Genomic DNA, 14,263 nt, shown 5'->3' with positions numbered 1-14,263 from the left:
GTAATGTGCCCTCCCTTTCTCATCATCTTCGTCTTCAAGAAATTGAGTGAAGAATGCTGTAAACTGCACAAGTTCAACTCCAAGTGTTTGATCCAAATCATTTTTGTACTCAGCAACCAATTTTGTTGCAGCTGCTTCAATTTCATCACAATTCATTGACTCCAGTTTAGACAAGAACCCGAAAAGTGAACAGGTTTCCTCATAGGCCTTTAACCGTTGATCCAGTGAACTCAGGAACTGATCAATTGCTGGAAGGAAATTCTGAACCTGAAATTTTTCTGACTGTGAGAGGGCTGCTTCTTCTGATCGTCCATAATCCAATGGATTGAGTCGTACATTACGTTGACGCTTGCGCGTCTGTGAATAGTTAGTTTTAGTTTCACAAATTTATTGGCAGAGCTTGTAGTACAGTTTGCCTATTCTGAGTAATTCAGTCAGGTCTTGACACTGAGGGTGGTATCACTTCTCACTGCCACGCAGGACAGAGGTTCATACACAAAGAAATACATCATATTCATTAACAGCTATAAATGTATAGAGGTCAGATTCATATGGGCAATGTCACTGTTCATTGCCATGCAGGACAGAGGTTCATACACAAAGAGATGCATCATATTCATTGACAGTACATATACATATATGTACACACACACACATACACATACATACATATACACATATACATGTACATATACATGTACATATATATACACATATACATGTACATATATATACACATATGCACACATACATACACATATACACACATACATACATATACGTCGGTCAGATTCATGTGGGTAATGTTACTCTTCACTGCCATGCAGGACAGAGGTTCGTACACAAAGAATGCATCATATTCATTGACACTATATATAGGTCAGATTCATGTGGGTAATGCCACTGTTCACTGCCATGCAGGACAGAGGTTCGTACACAAAGAAGGAAATACATCATATTCATAAGCAGTATATATAGGTCAGTGGATCACATACATTGGAGTCATATTCTAATTAAAGACTAATCATTGTGGGCCAGCAAATTTGGGATAAACAGCAAGAATGTCCTCAAGCACACCTGATTCAATGAAGTAATTACATAGTTCAAGATACAATAAGTCAGGTGGCCTGAAGTCTTTGACAGTGTCACATTCAATAATATCGTGTTCAAGTGTATGCTTTAAAGGTTTATCACAAAGTTTACATGCTGAGTGTTCCGGTATGGGTACAGCGTTACTAACTTGCCAGATGTGTCTGTATCCTAGCCTAATTCTGGCCACGACTACATCACATTGTCTGGTTCTGTCCTTATGCTGGCCATACCGGTACCTCTTGTTACAAAATTTGTCATATTTACTAATGCTACAACTGTCAGGTCTCTCTGCATTTCTCACTTCTTCTAGATCAGAGTTCATGATTCTGACTTGAATGTTTTTAATTACAGCATTGGACAGGCCAAGGTCACGGTCAACATTTTCTTTCTTACATGCCTCATTGGCCAGTCTATCAGCACGGTCATGATACCTGATTCCAACATGGGACGGAATCCACACAAATTCGATACGAAAGTTGTTCTCATTGGCAGTTATCACATTCCTTTTAATATCACATACAACAGTTTCTGATATTTCCCTTCCCTTCTTCTCATAAACATGGAAGCAATCTCTTTTTTCTCGTACAAAACATTCCAAGGATTTCAGCATTGCTACTGCTGTGTTCAAATCGAGTTTAGGATCTTGCAATGCATGGCTTGTTACATCAACTCTGCCAAGAATGTCATGCCAAAACACAGCATAAATAGCAGTCTCTAACTTGCACATCTTATCATGGAGACCATTGGCTTCATAACATGTTTTGCTCGTCTCATTTTCATCTCTAGCTATTTTAGCAAGTGCTTCACGGATTGGGAGATAACCTTGGACAACTGCTTTCACTGCAACTGCTCGACAGGACCATCTTGTTGTGAAAATCCTCTTTGGCACAGATACCGGGCCAGACGCTACAGTTTTCAATAAATCACTAAGAATTGCATAACGATGTGTAGAAGCTGTGAAGAACACATAAATTGCCTCAAGAAAATAAAAATATGCGATAGCTTCTTGACAACATTCATAGATGTTGCATTATTATAAGATTGCCCACGACAATTTTGAATGTCAATGTCATTGTCTGCAAGAAACTTCATCAAACCTTCAAACATTTCTTGAGCCTTGTGTCCTTGATTTGGCAAGAATTTCAGCAAGAAGCGTGATAGAAATTAGGCTAGCTACTCCTTGAAATTCATGAATACCTGGTTTTCCTATGAACCGTATATTTTTAATGAATGCTATTGTTTGTGTTGCTAATAATATATTTAGAATTCCACAAACATATATTGATTAAAAATGAGCAACATGCAATAACGAAATTGAGATTAAAAAAAAACAAATAAAATATTTTTTTCATTATCACTTCCATTACGAATGCCATCAGGGCGGTGTGTTCTAATTTCCTCGATATAACTGCATATGGCTTCAAAATTCTCCAAAGAAGTGTTCAAATTTCAAAATTTTCCCGGGGGGCTTACAGCGCCCTCCGGAACTCCCAGATGTTTAGGCTCACTTCACTCGCCACCCTACCCTCTTGGGTAGTTATAATGAGGGGGGCCTCCACAAAGAGGCTGCCCATGGGCCTCCACAAGCCTGAATCCGGCTCTGCCACCCCCCCCCCCCTCTACGCCAGGTACACTGTTACCGGAACAGATAGGCCACGAGTTCCAAAACCTCTCTAGGAAGGGGTGGAGGCGTTTTTTTAGGGGTGACTGTACTTCCCAAACCTCAGAATGACCATTCTTAGCAGATCTAGCTGGAACTTTGACAACCATTATGCATAATATACATTATTTACTGTAAAATATTAGTGTAATCCCATTTTAAGCATGAAGTCATGATTGTGACTTTTCGATCTCCAGTAGACTATTTATGCTGTATATTTGTATTAAAGGAAAGCTGACATTATCAGCCAGTTTTCGAGTGGTGTTTGATATGTTTGGGATAAAGCGAAAAGGAGCTATGGTCAAATTAGTTTCCCCCATCCATAATTATGCACATTCACCTGAGAGCAAAGCACCAATAAAAAGATAAAATTTCCTCGTGACTGTGGCAGCTAACTTTACACTCTCCACTTACATGTAACTATGTAACTGATGACCCAGTATTATTTAGGATTCTTAGGTTCACTTAGTGCAGAATAGGCTTTACTCATTAAGGGCGTTCTTAAGTGCCTTTAGCCCAGGAAACTGTCATCTTCAGCTGTTGATTCGTGATCAGGACATGATTCTCTATCACTCTGCACTAGACCGGTGTTTGTGCTCGAAATTATGATTAAATCCCACTGGGCTCCCAGACTATTCGGTGTGTTCTTGCATGTATGTAGTGTATGCAGATGTAATCCTTTATTCTTGACTTTAATAAATGTCTTCAGTTTGTTGTAGCTACCCTATGTCTTTAGCATCATATACACCCCCAGTTTTCTTAGCATGTCCATTCTACCTCGTGACCAGTATATCATAACTCCCCTGTGTTATCAGCGTATCCTAGGTCCCAGGTTTTTTCTCCCACATGTCCTAACTTCTCCATGTCCTAATTTTACAGAGTTGTATCTCATTAATTTTTCGTTGTTGAAGGACTAGCGTAATTACTGACCTTGTTATGTACTTACAGACCTTATTTGTTGAAGTACAGTAATGCCATAATAAGAGCATTGTTTTATCTCCCTCATAACTTCAGCTCAGACTCCTTCGTTCGATACAACGACGTGGCGCTCCTTGAGACGAAGGAACCGATAGCCTTCAACGACCTTGTCTACCCTTACTGTGTGTCAGTTCAACGACCCCCCACAAACACCACCGTCACCGGCTCTGGCTTCGGTCTCGTTAACGAAAGTGAGTTACCCAAACACTTATGAGTTATCACCCAAAGCTTGTAAGGTAGAGTACATCTAAAAGTTGTGAACGTCATCCAGGACTAACGGATCATCTCCTGCTACTAACACCACTACCACCACCACTTCCTACATTAACACCACTACCACCATTACTTCCTGCATTAACACTACTACTACCACACCTTCCCGCTACTAACACCACTACTAACACCACTCGGCTACTACCACCACTACTCTAACACTTACTCATTACTAACAATCCACTGCACAACACCACTACTACCACCAATTCCCTGCTACTACCACCACTACTACTACCACTTCCCTGCTACTAACACCACTACTTAACACCATTTCCGGCTACTAACACCACTGCCACCACCACCTCCTGCTACTCAACACCACTACTACCACCACTTCCTGCTACTAACACCACTACTACCTCCATTTCAAACAACACCACTGCTACCACCACTTCCTGCTACTTCAACACCAATTACTACCACCATTCTTACACTACCACCACCACCACCTCACTCCTGCTACTAACACCACTACTACTCACCACTCCTGCTACTACCACCACTACCACCACCACTCCTGCTACTACCACCACTACTACCACACTCCTGCTACTACCACCACTACTACCACCATTTCCTGCTACTAACACCACTACTACCACCACTCCTGCTACTAACACCACTACTACCACCACTCCTGCTACTAACACCACTACTTCTACCACCACTTCTGCCACTAACACCACTACTACCACCACTTGCTACCAACACCACCACTGCCACCTCACTCTTGCCACTAACACCTCACCTCGGCTCACCACCACTTCCTGCTACTCACCACTACTAACCACCACTTCCTGCTACTACCACACCTGCCACTAACACACTACTACCACCACTTCCTGCTACTACCACCACCACTCCCAACACTTCCTGCTACTAACACCACTACCACCACCACTTCCTGCTACCTAACACCACTACTACCACCACTTCCTGCACTTTAACACCACTACCACCACCACTCCTGCTACTACCACACCACTACTTCCTGCTACTAACACCACCACTACTCCCACCACTTCCTGCTACTAACACCACTACTACCACCACTTCCTGCTACTACCACCACTACTATACGTACACAAATATACACGTCTGTGTTGAGGTTTAATATGTAATGTTTACAGCTTGAATATATTGTACATACCGTACATGGGAGGATTTTCAACATACATAAGTACACACACCAAACATACACGTATAGGATAATTTTAATATAAAAATTAACACGTGTATGATGACTTCAACAAATAGCTGTACAGTAGAATTCAGATGTATACTTGCATAAGAATTGTTGAATCTCAGCTGTGTGTGTGTGTGTGTGTGTGTGTGTGTGTGTGTGTGTGTGTGTGTGTGTGTGTGTGTGTGTGTGTGTGTGTGTGTGTGTAAAATTATAATAATTAACAGTTTATTGAAAAGGTTAGCAGCCCAAAGGCTGAAAATATACATTGGACATAAAAGAGTTATTACATTGACATGGAAGGGGGGAGGTCAACACAAGGTTTCATTAGAAAGGAAGAGGAACATACAGTGAACATACAGATTAATGTTTACAGTGGAGGTCACGTGCTCTGAAGAGCAAACACGTAACGTAGTAATTTCCTCACAGATGGTGTTATGAGGGACCTGACGTGGTAGTAATTCCCCCACAGATTGTGTTATGAGGGACCTGACGTGGTGTAGTAATTCCCTCAAAATATGTTGTTATGAGGACCTGACGTTGTTTAGTAATTCCTCACAGATGGTGTTATGAGGGACCTGACGTGGTGTAGTAGTTCCTCACAAATGGTGTTATGTGACCTGACGGGTGTAGTAATTCCCTCACAGATGGTGTTATGAGGGACCTGACGTAGCAGTTCCCTCACAATGGTGTTATGAGGACCTGACGGGGTGTAGTAGTCTCACAGATGTTGTTATGAGGGACCTGACGGGTGTAGTAGTTCTCACAGATGTTGTTATGAGGGACCGACGTGGTGTAGTAGTTCCCCACAGATGGTGGTTATAGGACCTGACGTGGTGTAGTAATTCCTCGCAGATGGTGTTATAAGGACCTGACGTGGTGTAGTAATTCCCCACAGATGGTGGTATAACCTGACGTGGTGTAGTAATTCCCTCACAGATGGTGGTATAAGGGACCTCAACATGATGCTGTAGCAACTCATTCACTACGTAGTGTTGTAGCGTCTTAAAGACACCACCAGGTCTGGAGTCACAGGACCTCACCACTCAAGGGGTATATAGGCAGGTGCGGTCCCAGGCCTCCAATCTTGAACATACTAACAATATAGTATGTGTCTCTCGGCAGTTATCACTGGGTACCTGGGACCTCACTGTGTGAAGGTTATCTGAGTACAACTCTCAGCTGTTACTGTTGCGTTGGTTTCGCTGACTTAAGCACTGTTCATCACCATCCAACACCGGTTCCACTCCTTCCGAAATGAAATTGTAATTTCTGGCGAGAACTTGCTGATATTCCGGTGGGAAGGATGGGTTCAGGGAAAGGAGTTGGGGTATGCCAACATAACAGCTGACCTGGCGACCGCCAGAGCAGCCAAATACCTTCTTGACCCTTTGGTGGTCGATGAAGTGTGTGTGTGTGTGTGTGTGTTCTGACCTCGCTAGAGGAAAGGTCACGGCAGACATCAGCTCGGGATTAATTGTCAGTAATGGCTAGTGCTACTTTGAACAGGGCTGTTGCCTTCAGAGGGCCGAGCTAGCGGCCGAGTTAGTGAAGGTCAAGGACGAAAATTTGAAATTAAAGGAAATGATTGCGAGGATGAAGAAGAAGACACGAGACAAGGAAAGCCCGTATCTGATGAAGACCCAGGCGAATGGAGGGTTGTGAGGAGAGGAACGACCAAACTTTTGAGAAAAGACACCAAGGAAACGACAACAGCTAAGTGTAAAAACTTTGTTAGTCTTGATAGACGAATTGGACGTTAGCATAGTCAGGACAGGGCTAACAAGGAAGGTACGAAAACCTTAATTGTTGCGATTCCCAGGTACAGTACCTGGATAGAGCTTTTGGTAAAATTAAAAAATAGGTTGAGGGGTGTGTTTGCCAGAGCTGGGGTGGGGGATATAGTTGACAGGATGGACAGACTGGTAATGGGAACAAACCCATTATCTGCCTCAGTGCAGGAGTGTGGTATTGGCCGGTGGAGTGAGGAGCTTCTTTGATAAGTTCAAGACAGCTATTGAACGTATTAGGTTGAAGGAAGGAATCTCTATCATATGTGGTGTCCTACCTAAGAGAGAGTTGGCAATGAATGGTTGTCAAGAACAGTTGGTGTCAACGGCCGTCTTGACAGATATTGCAAGTTAAGTTCAGTCCCATTCATTGACAACTGGGACAACTTTTAGCAGAAGGACCTTATGCTAGGGATGGGATACACCTGTTTCTGGATGGGATGGCAACCCTGGCTCTTCTCTCAAGGGGGTTGTTCAAAAGATGTCGAAGTCTTTAAACTGCGAGGGAACATATGAGCACGGGGATCAAGTGGACTGCAGGGAGCTGGTAAACAAAGTGAAAAATTACAGATAAATAATAGTGTGAGGATTGATATCAAAACTAAATTAGGCAGGGGAGTTAAAACCTAAACGTGACAAAGAGAGGACTCAGAACAAGACTAACTTAAATGTCTACAATGCAAACAGTAGAAGTATGAGAAACAAAATGGATGAAATCTGGGCGTTATGTACCGAAAAAATCGATATAATAGCATTCACCGAAACATGGATAAACTTAGACTCAATTGAGTTACCTGTCGAATACCAAATTGCAGGTTACAAATTATTCCATACCGATAGGCAGATTAGAAAAGAGGCGGAGTAGCAATCTATGTCGGATAATCTGAAGTGTGAAATAAATAAGAAATAAAAATTGAACTGAATACAAAAACAATTTGAAGGAATTAACTGATGGTAGGAATAATTAATCACGGTAATATATAGACCTCCTAATCTTGATAGAGTTAATGAGCGACTTATTTGGGATGAAATGCGCAGGGCTTCCAAGCACAGCAAAGTCTGTATAGTAGGCGACTTTAACTTTAGCCAAATAGACTGGACCGACCTTACAGGTAACTCAGAATCAGAGGATTTTCTTGAACAGTTCAGGACTGTTTCTAAGTCATATAAACCGAACCCGCCCGGGGGTAATAATATACTCGATTTAGTTCTGTCAAACAGAGAAAACTTCATTAGTAATGTCGAGGTAGGGGAACGAACTTGCCAACAGCGATCACAAAAGTGTAAGATTTACATCAGAATTTAATGGCAGTCACAAGGAAAATTCCATTAAAGTCAGCTGAGAGAAGGGGTATCACGTTTGGGGGTGAATTACATGACCTCACATAATGTACCCACAGAGGGCGACCTCGCCTTACCTGGAGACCTGACAGTTGAGGATGACCTGTTCACGAGATCTGAGGTTGACGAGTGCCACAACAAATTAAATAATGAGTTACTTAATGCACAAAGGCAGAACATACCATACAAAAAACTCAGATCAAACAACAATGTCCCTAAATGGATAAATAATTATTAAAGAATATTATTGGACAAAGGTAGGCAATAGATAGGAGAATAAATCGTGTGAAGTTACCCTCCAAAATTATTATAAGTAGCGTTAAGACCGACATAAGAAAAGCAAAAAGGAATAATGAACTGAAGGTAGCAAAGGAGGCAAAGTCAAATCCCGGGATTCTTGTAAGCCCGGACCTACGGCCTAAAAACAGTGTGTTAATGTTCGAAATAAGGCACACAGAGTATTAGGTTTTATATCTAGAAGTGTAAGTAATAAGAGTGCAGAGGTCTTGTTGCAACTATATCTTGCTAGACAGGCCGCACCTCGATTATGCTGTTCAGGTTCTGGTGCCCTTATTATAGAATGGATATCAATTCACTGGAGTCGGCAGCGAAGAATGACGAAAATGATTCCGGAACTTTGAAACCTTCCATATCAAGATAGATTAAAGAAACTAAATCTGCATTCCTAGAAACACGAAGAGTGTGGGGAGATATAATAGAAGTATTTAAGGGTGAAAGGAATCAATAAAGGAGATATAGATAAAGTTCTTATAATATCTGAGCAGGATAGGACTCGTAGCAACGGATTTAAGTTGGATAAGTTTAGGTTTAGGAGGGAGATAGGAAGGAACTGGTTCACAAATAGGATGGTGGACGAGTGGAACAAGCTTAGCAACTTTAAAGTAAGTACTGGAATGCTGGAAAGTTTTAAAAGAGGCTAGATAGATTCATGGATGATAGAGACTGGTAGTAACTCTCGACAGGAGCTGCCATGCATTTTATTGCTACAGGCCAACTGGCCTATTGTAGACTCCTCATTTTCTTATGTATCAAACTAAAACACGAGAACAGATTGGACCAATACAATCAGATACCGGCGAGCTAACTGATAACGACGGAGAAATGAGCAATAATTTTAATAAATAATTTTCAACAGTTTTCACCACCGAATATTTAAACATGATACTCGAGGCACCGACTTCTATACAGATGGTGTAGAAAATAGATTAAACGAGATAGCAGTGACGAGACGGAAAATGTGGGCGATATGGATATAGGTAAATGGCAGGGCTAAACAAAGGTGACATTGCAAAGGTACTCAAAACTATTCAACCAGGACGAACTGTAACAATGGTTTTAAATTAGACAAATTTAGATTTAGACGAAATAGGTAAGCATTGGTTTGGAATAAAGTAGTGGATGAGTTGAACAAGTTACCAAACATCATCATTAACTCGAATACGCTGAATAGCTTCAAACATAGGTTGTGATATATGAGCGAGGTTGGGTGTAATGGGACTGCCAGTATGGGGCAATAGGCCTGCTGCAGTTTCCTCCATTTTATGTTCTTATAATTTGCTTTCTTATCAATATTATGTTTCAAACGAATCTAAGCTATTTAATGATTATGAAGGAATTATGCAACGAACGAGTAAGTTTTATTTTGGACAAACTTTTGCTGGTTGATAGAAAAATATATTTCATATAATACAACAAAATTCTATTTCTTAAATTGAATTAATACGAGATGAACATTACATGATGAACACATGGCTGCTGCGGATCTTGTCTAATTTCACCTTATTTTACCTTTTTTTTACCTAATGGCCACTGTTGACGGAGGAGGCCAGTGGCCTATTTTGGATCCTTCCATTGTTCTTTATAATCTTGTCAAGTGTTATTTTGAATCCCAGTACTATTCGTGATGCCACAGCTTGGGCTGGTAAACCGTTCCATAGGTCTACCAGCCTCGTAAAGGTAGTATTTCTATGTTCTTTCTGCTTGGCGAGCTTGAAGTTATGTTTTTGTGTTGGCGGCGTGACATCACGAAAAATGGCCTGGTAGCTCTTTCCATCCATTTCAAGATATTGAATGTCTCTGTGAGATCCGCCTTGTTTTGTCTTGTCTGTTAGTTTTGGCCTTCAGTCTACGGATAATCGCTATGACTTAGTTCCGGAATCATCTTTGTCGCTCTAGGAATGTTCGGTAGGGTTCCCATATTTGTATACAATAACTGGCTGGAACGTACACAATATTTATACAATTGAAATATAATGTACCTATCTTTGTATTCGAAAGTTCGTTTTATAATTTCCAAATTTCGGTTTGTTTTTTTCACTGTTGCTCCCACTTGTTGATTTGCTTCGGTGTCATATCTGTCACAACGACTGTATGTTTCCTTGTCATCGGTATCCTGGAAAATGTTATTAACAGAATAGCTTTGATCAGGGTTGCTTTAACCTTCAAGTAGTCAAACGTTTCGTAATATTAAAGATCATTTGCCAGTCACGAGACCATTTGAACAGCATGTGCAGATCTTTCTGCATTGTTGCATGGCTACCCTCCCAAACACTGTAAATTCGTGACGTACACAAATATGGCAATGTTTATTATGTTTCACAAAAGAGTGGGTGCAAGGATAGAACCTGTGGTACCACATTTTGAATGTACCCGCTTATGACCATCCTTTGTCGTCTGTCTTCGACAAAGTTGTTCATCCACTTCAAAAGTTGCATGATGGATGCCCTACGCCTGAATCTTAAGAGACAAGCCGTGCATTTGGAATGTGCCAGATGCTTTAGAAGAATCCACAACACACCCACTGGTTAATCTTGGTCCACAAAATCTGTTACTATTTCAAGGAACGAGTAAGTTTGTCATGCATGATTTTCTTTCCACGAAAACGTGCTGTGATGCTTTGATAAGTCTGTATAATTAGTCAGGTTTCGATGATGGTGTCCTCAGAATTTTCTCAAAGTTTGCATAGAGGGATATTAGGCTGATCGAGCTGAAGTTTTCTGCACTTTTTTTATTCATCTTGTGTACGAGGCTGGCGATGGCTGATTTCCAGTCACAAAGCACTTTTCTGGATCAAAGATATCCTAAATATAGGAGTCTTAAGCCCGTCCACACGATCGAGCAGTGCCGGGCTTGCCCGTTTACCTGGCAAAAGCCTGTGTGTGTACACCGCGGGTTGGTTGGCAGCAGTCATAGTCGGGCGCCGGTAGCTGGTGCGGTACGATCACCATGGTGTGTCGCAGGAATAATCGCCGGACAGTTAAAGCGAAGAGCATAGCGTTGTGTACTATAATAATTGCTGCTATGTGCAAAGAACCAAATGCAGAAAAGGGAATGGTGCAAGTGGTTAGGTCGAAGAAAAGTATTGGGAAGTGATGCCACGATTTTATGTGAACTACAAGATGGACATGAGCAAGACTTCACCAATTACATGAGAATGGACCCAACACCTTTAACAAACTTCTAGCTAAAGTGGAACCATATATAAAAGAACAGGATACCAATATGAGAGAGTATATCTGCAGAGGCTCGTCTAGAGGCAACGCTCATATATCTTTCAACTGGGTGCACCACGTCACTTCAGTATAGAACGAGATATCAAAACAAAGTTTGTCTCGCATAATACCTGCAACTTGTCAAGCCATGTATGAAGTACTCAAGGAAGATTACTTGCAGGTGAGATTTGTAGTATAAAAATTCATTGAATAATGTTAGAATTATGATATGCATAGACAGGAAGCTATGGGACTAGAGTGAGGAGAGGCAGCAGGAACGATGAACACACACAAGTGTCCTCATTACATAATACACAAACAATCTCCCGTTTATTGTCACGCCAATAATGTACATTGCATAAGCTTATTTGGTTATACACTGGACATCTGGACCGACGGGGAACATATATACATTTGCAGTACTTAACTCGGTTTTACAAAGTGCTAGCATACGTTGTCAGTATCTCTGTTCACACCTCCCGACGAGGACCCGACCCCGAGGTCAGCGGTGGTGTAGTGACCAGCTGTTATTGACAGTCACGTGAGGTTCAATAATAACACGTGTCTTGTACTGCAGGCTTGTGTAATGTTGAATATTAATGACAATATTATAGGAATGTTGGTTTTCCGGTTTTATCGATTATTAATAATGAAAGTGATATTAAAACATATTATTTGTGAAAGGATAACCCTGCCACACACATGTGATACATGATGGACCTGTTTGAGACACTAGGTTGTTTGCAAATAAGATATTGATGATTAACAAAACTTGTATAAGACAAACTTTATTTCACATAATAATTACATACACCCCGAGGTATGTAGTCCAGGTTCAACCTCGTTTGTCTGGCAGAGTCGTCGCTCAATATCCGGCAGCAAACCACCAGGCAGGCGGACCATGATTTCGCTCAACTACGGGAACGGGACTCCGCTGGTTTACCCGAATTTTGCCCGAAAAGGGCATTTAGCACGTGCCTGCCGGGCACTGCTCGATCGTGTGGACCGGCCTTTAGTGGAGTGCAAATTTCGTTCCTACCTCCGTTATCACCTTGGTCACCAGGGACTTTGAATTCTTTTACTCTAGCTATTTATTTATTTATTTATTTATTTATTTATTTAATTATTTATTTATTTATGATATCGTCTGCAATTGCTATCTCTTAATTAGTTTTCCTCTCGAAGTACACATTCTCTTAGGTACTGGCATGTTATCCATCGTCTCTTGCGTGAATACTGATGCAAAATGTTCATTTATTGGCCTTTATTATATGTCTGTCATTCTCAAGGGCCACGGTGCTTTCGTCCTTCAAGACCATCCGTATCATTGGTTTTCATTTTACTCTGACATACACATAAAATAATGGGTCTTAATATATCGAGCTAGTTTCATCTCGAAGTGTCATTTCTGATCTAATTTCCTGATTCACCTCATTTAGGGCTCTTTGTTAACTACATCATGTCTTAAGCTCCGGTATTTCTTCCGCAGTTGGTATTTCTTTTTCAGGATGAACGTTAACAATTTGCTGTTTATTTGGAAAGTTACCGCTGATGAAAGAGAAGTTGCAAATACATAGAGAACAGAAAGTAAGGGGACCACGTTCTTAATGATGGTCATTGGCATGCTGTCATCGCCTGCTGCTGCATCTCTGGACGTTTTTATAATATCCATTAGTTCACTTACCATAATGGATGACAAAACAACTGATTTCACCGTCTACTAACATTGATTGGCATTGAAAGGGTTCTGATACAGTTACATCATATATCGTAAAAGCTGCGTCTGGGGCAGCTTCAGGATATAATTAATGACACTCTAAGTTTTCCTACTGGTATCTGATGACGACAGTAATTTGTTTTTTATAAATGTTACATCTGGTAGCTTCATATGCTTCAGTCTCTGTAACGTATATATTAAAATGATTCACGAAAAAGTACTGGTTTTATGACGGCGGATTGTCAAACATTGATAAAGTTGTGTTTTTTGTTGAGTGTTCAAAGTATAGTTGAACACTTCTTAATTTGATATATGAACTTGCAGTTCATTATCGTTCGTTACGACTCACTGGACGCACACCTATCATACTAGTCAAGACCCTCATTCACTAGGTACAACCCTTTGGCTCCTGTAACTTTTCAATAAATCGTTAAGTATTATTATTATTATTATTATTATTATTATTATTATTATTATTATTATTATTATTATTATTATTATTATTATTATTATTATTAAGTCACCACGGCAAGTAGTGAAAATGCGATTCCTAACCGTCACTGATATTTTTTTAGTTTACCCGTGTGTTACGTTAGTTTTACCGTGAGTCATGTTAGTTTTACCAGTGTGTTATGTTAGTTTTACCCGTGTGTCATGTATTTTACCGTGTGTCAAGTTAGTTTTACTCGTGTGTTACGTTAGTTTTACCCGTGT

General features: G+C 40.7%; 1 protein-coding gene across 1 annotated transcript in view; it reads left to right on the top strand.

Moving 5' to 3' along the window:
* Positions 1-3,959, top strand: part of LOC121879340 (coagulation factor IX-like) — a 37,882-nt gene extending 33,923 nt beyond the window's left edge. The window contains exon 11 of the mRNA XM_042385942.1: positions 3,767-3,959. Within this exon, the coding sequence (XP_042241876.1) occupies positions 3,767-3,944 (178 nt within the window). The 3' untranslated portion in view covers positions 3,945-3,959. The remainder of the gene's footprint in view (positions 1-3,766) is intronic.
* Positions 3,960-14,263: the final 10,304 nt, after the last annotated feature.

Source organism: Homarus americanus, unplaced genomic scaffold (genome assembly GCF_018991925.1).
Source record: "Homarus americanus isolate GMGI-L3 unplaced genomic scaffold, GMGI_Hamer_2.0 scaffold16894, whole genome shotgun sequence".
In the NCBI taxonomy this organism is placed as follows: Eukaryota; Metazoa; Arthropoda; class Malacostraca; order Decapoda; family Nephropidae; genus Homarus; species Homarus americanus.
This window is presented reverse-complemented; position numbering and strand designations above follow the sequence as displayed.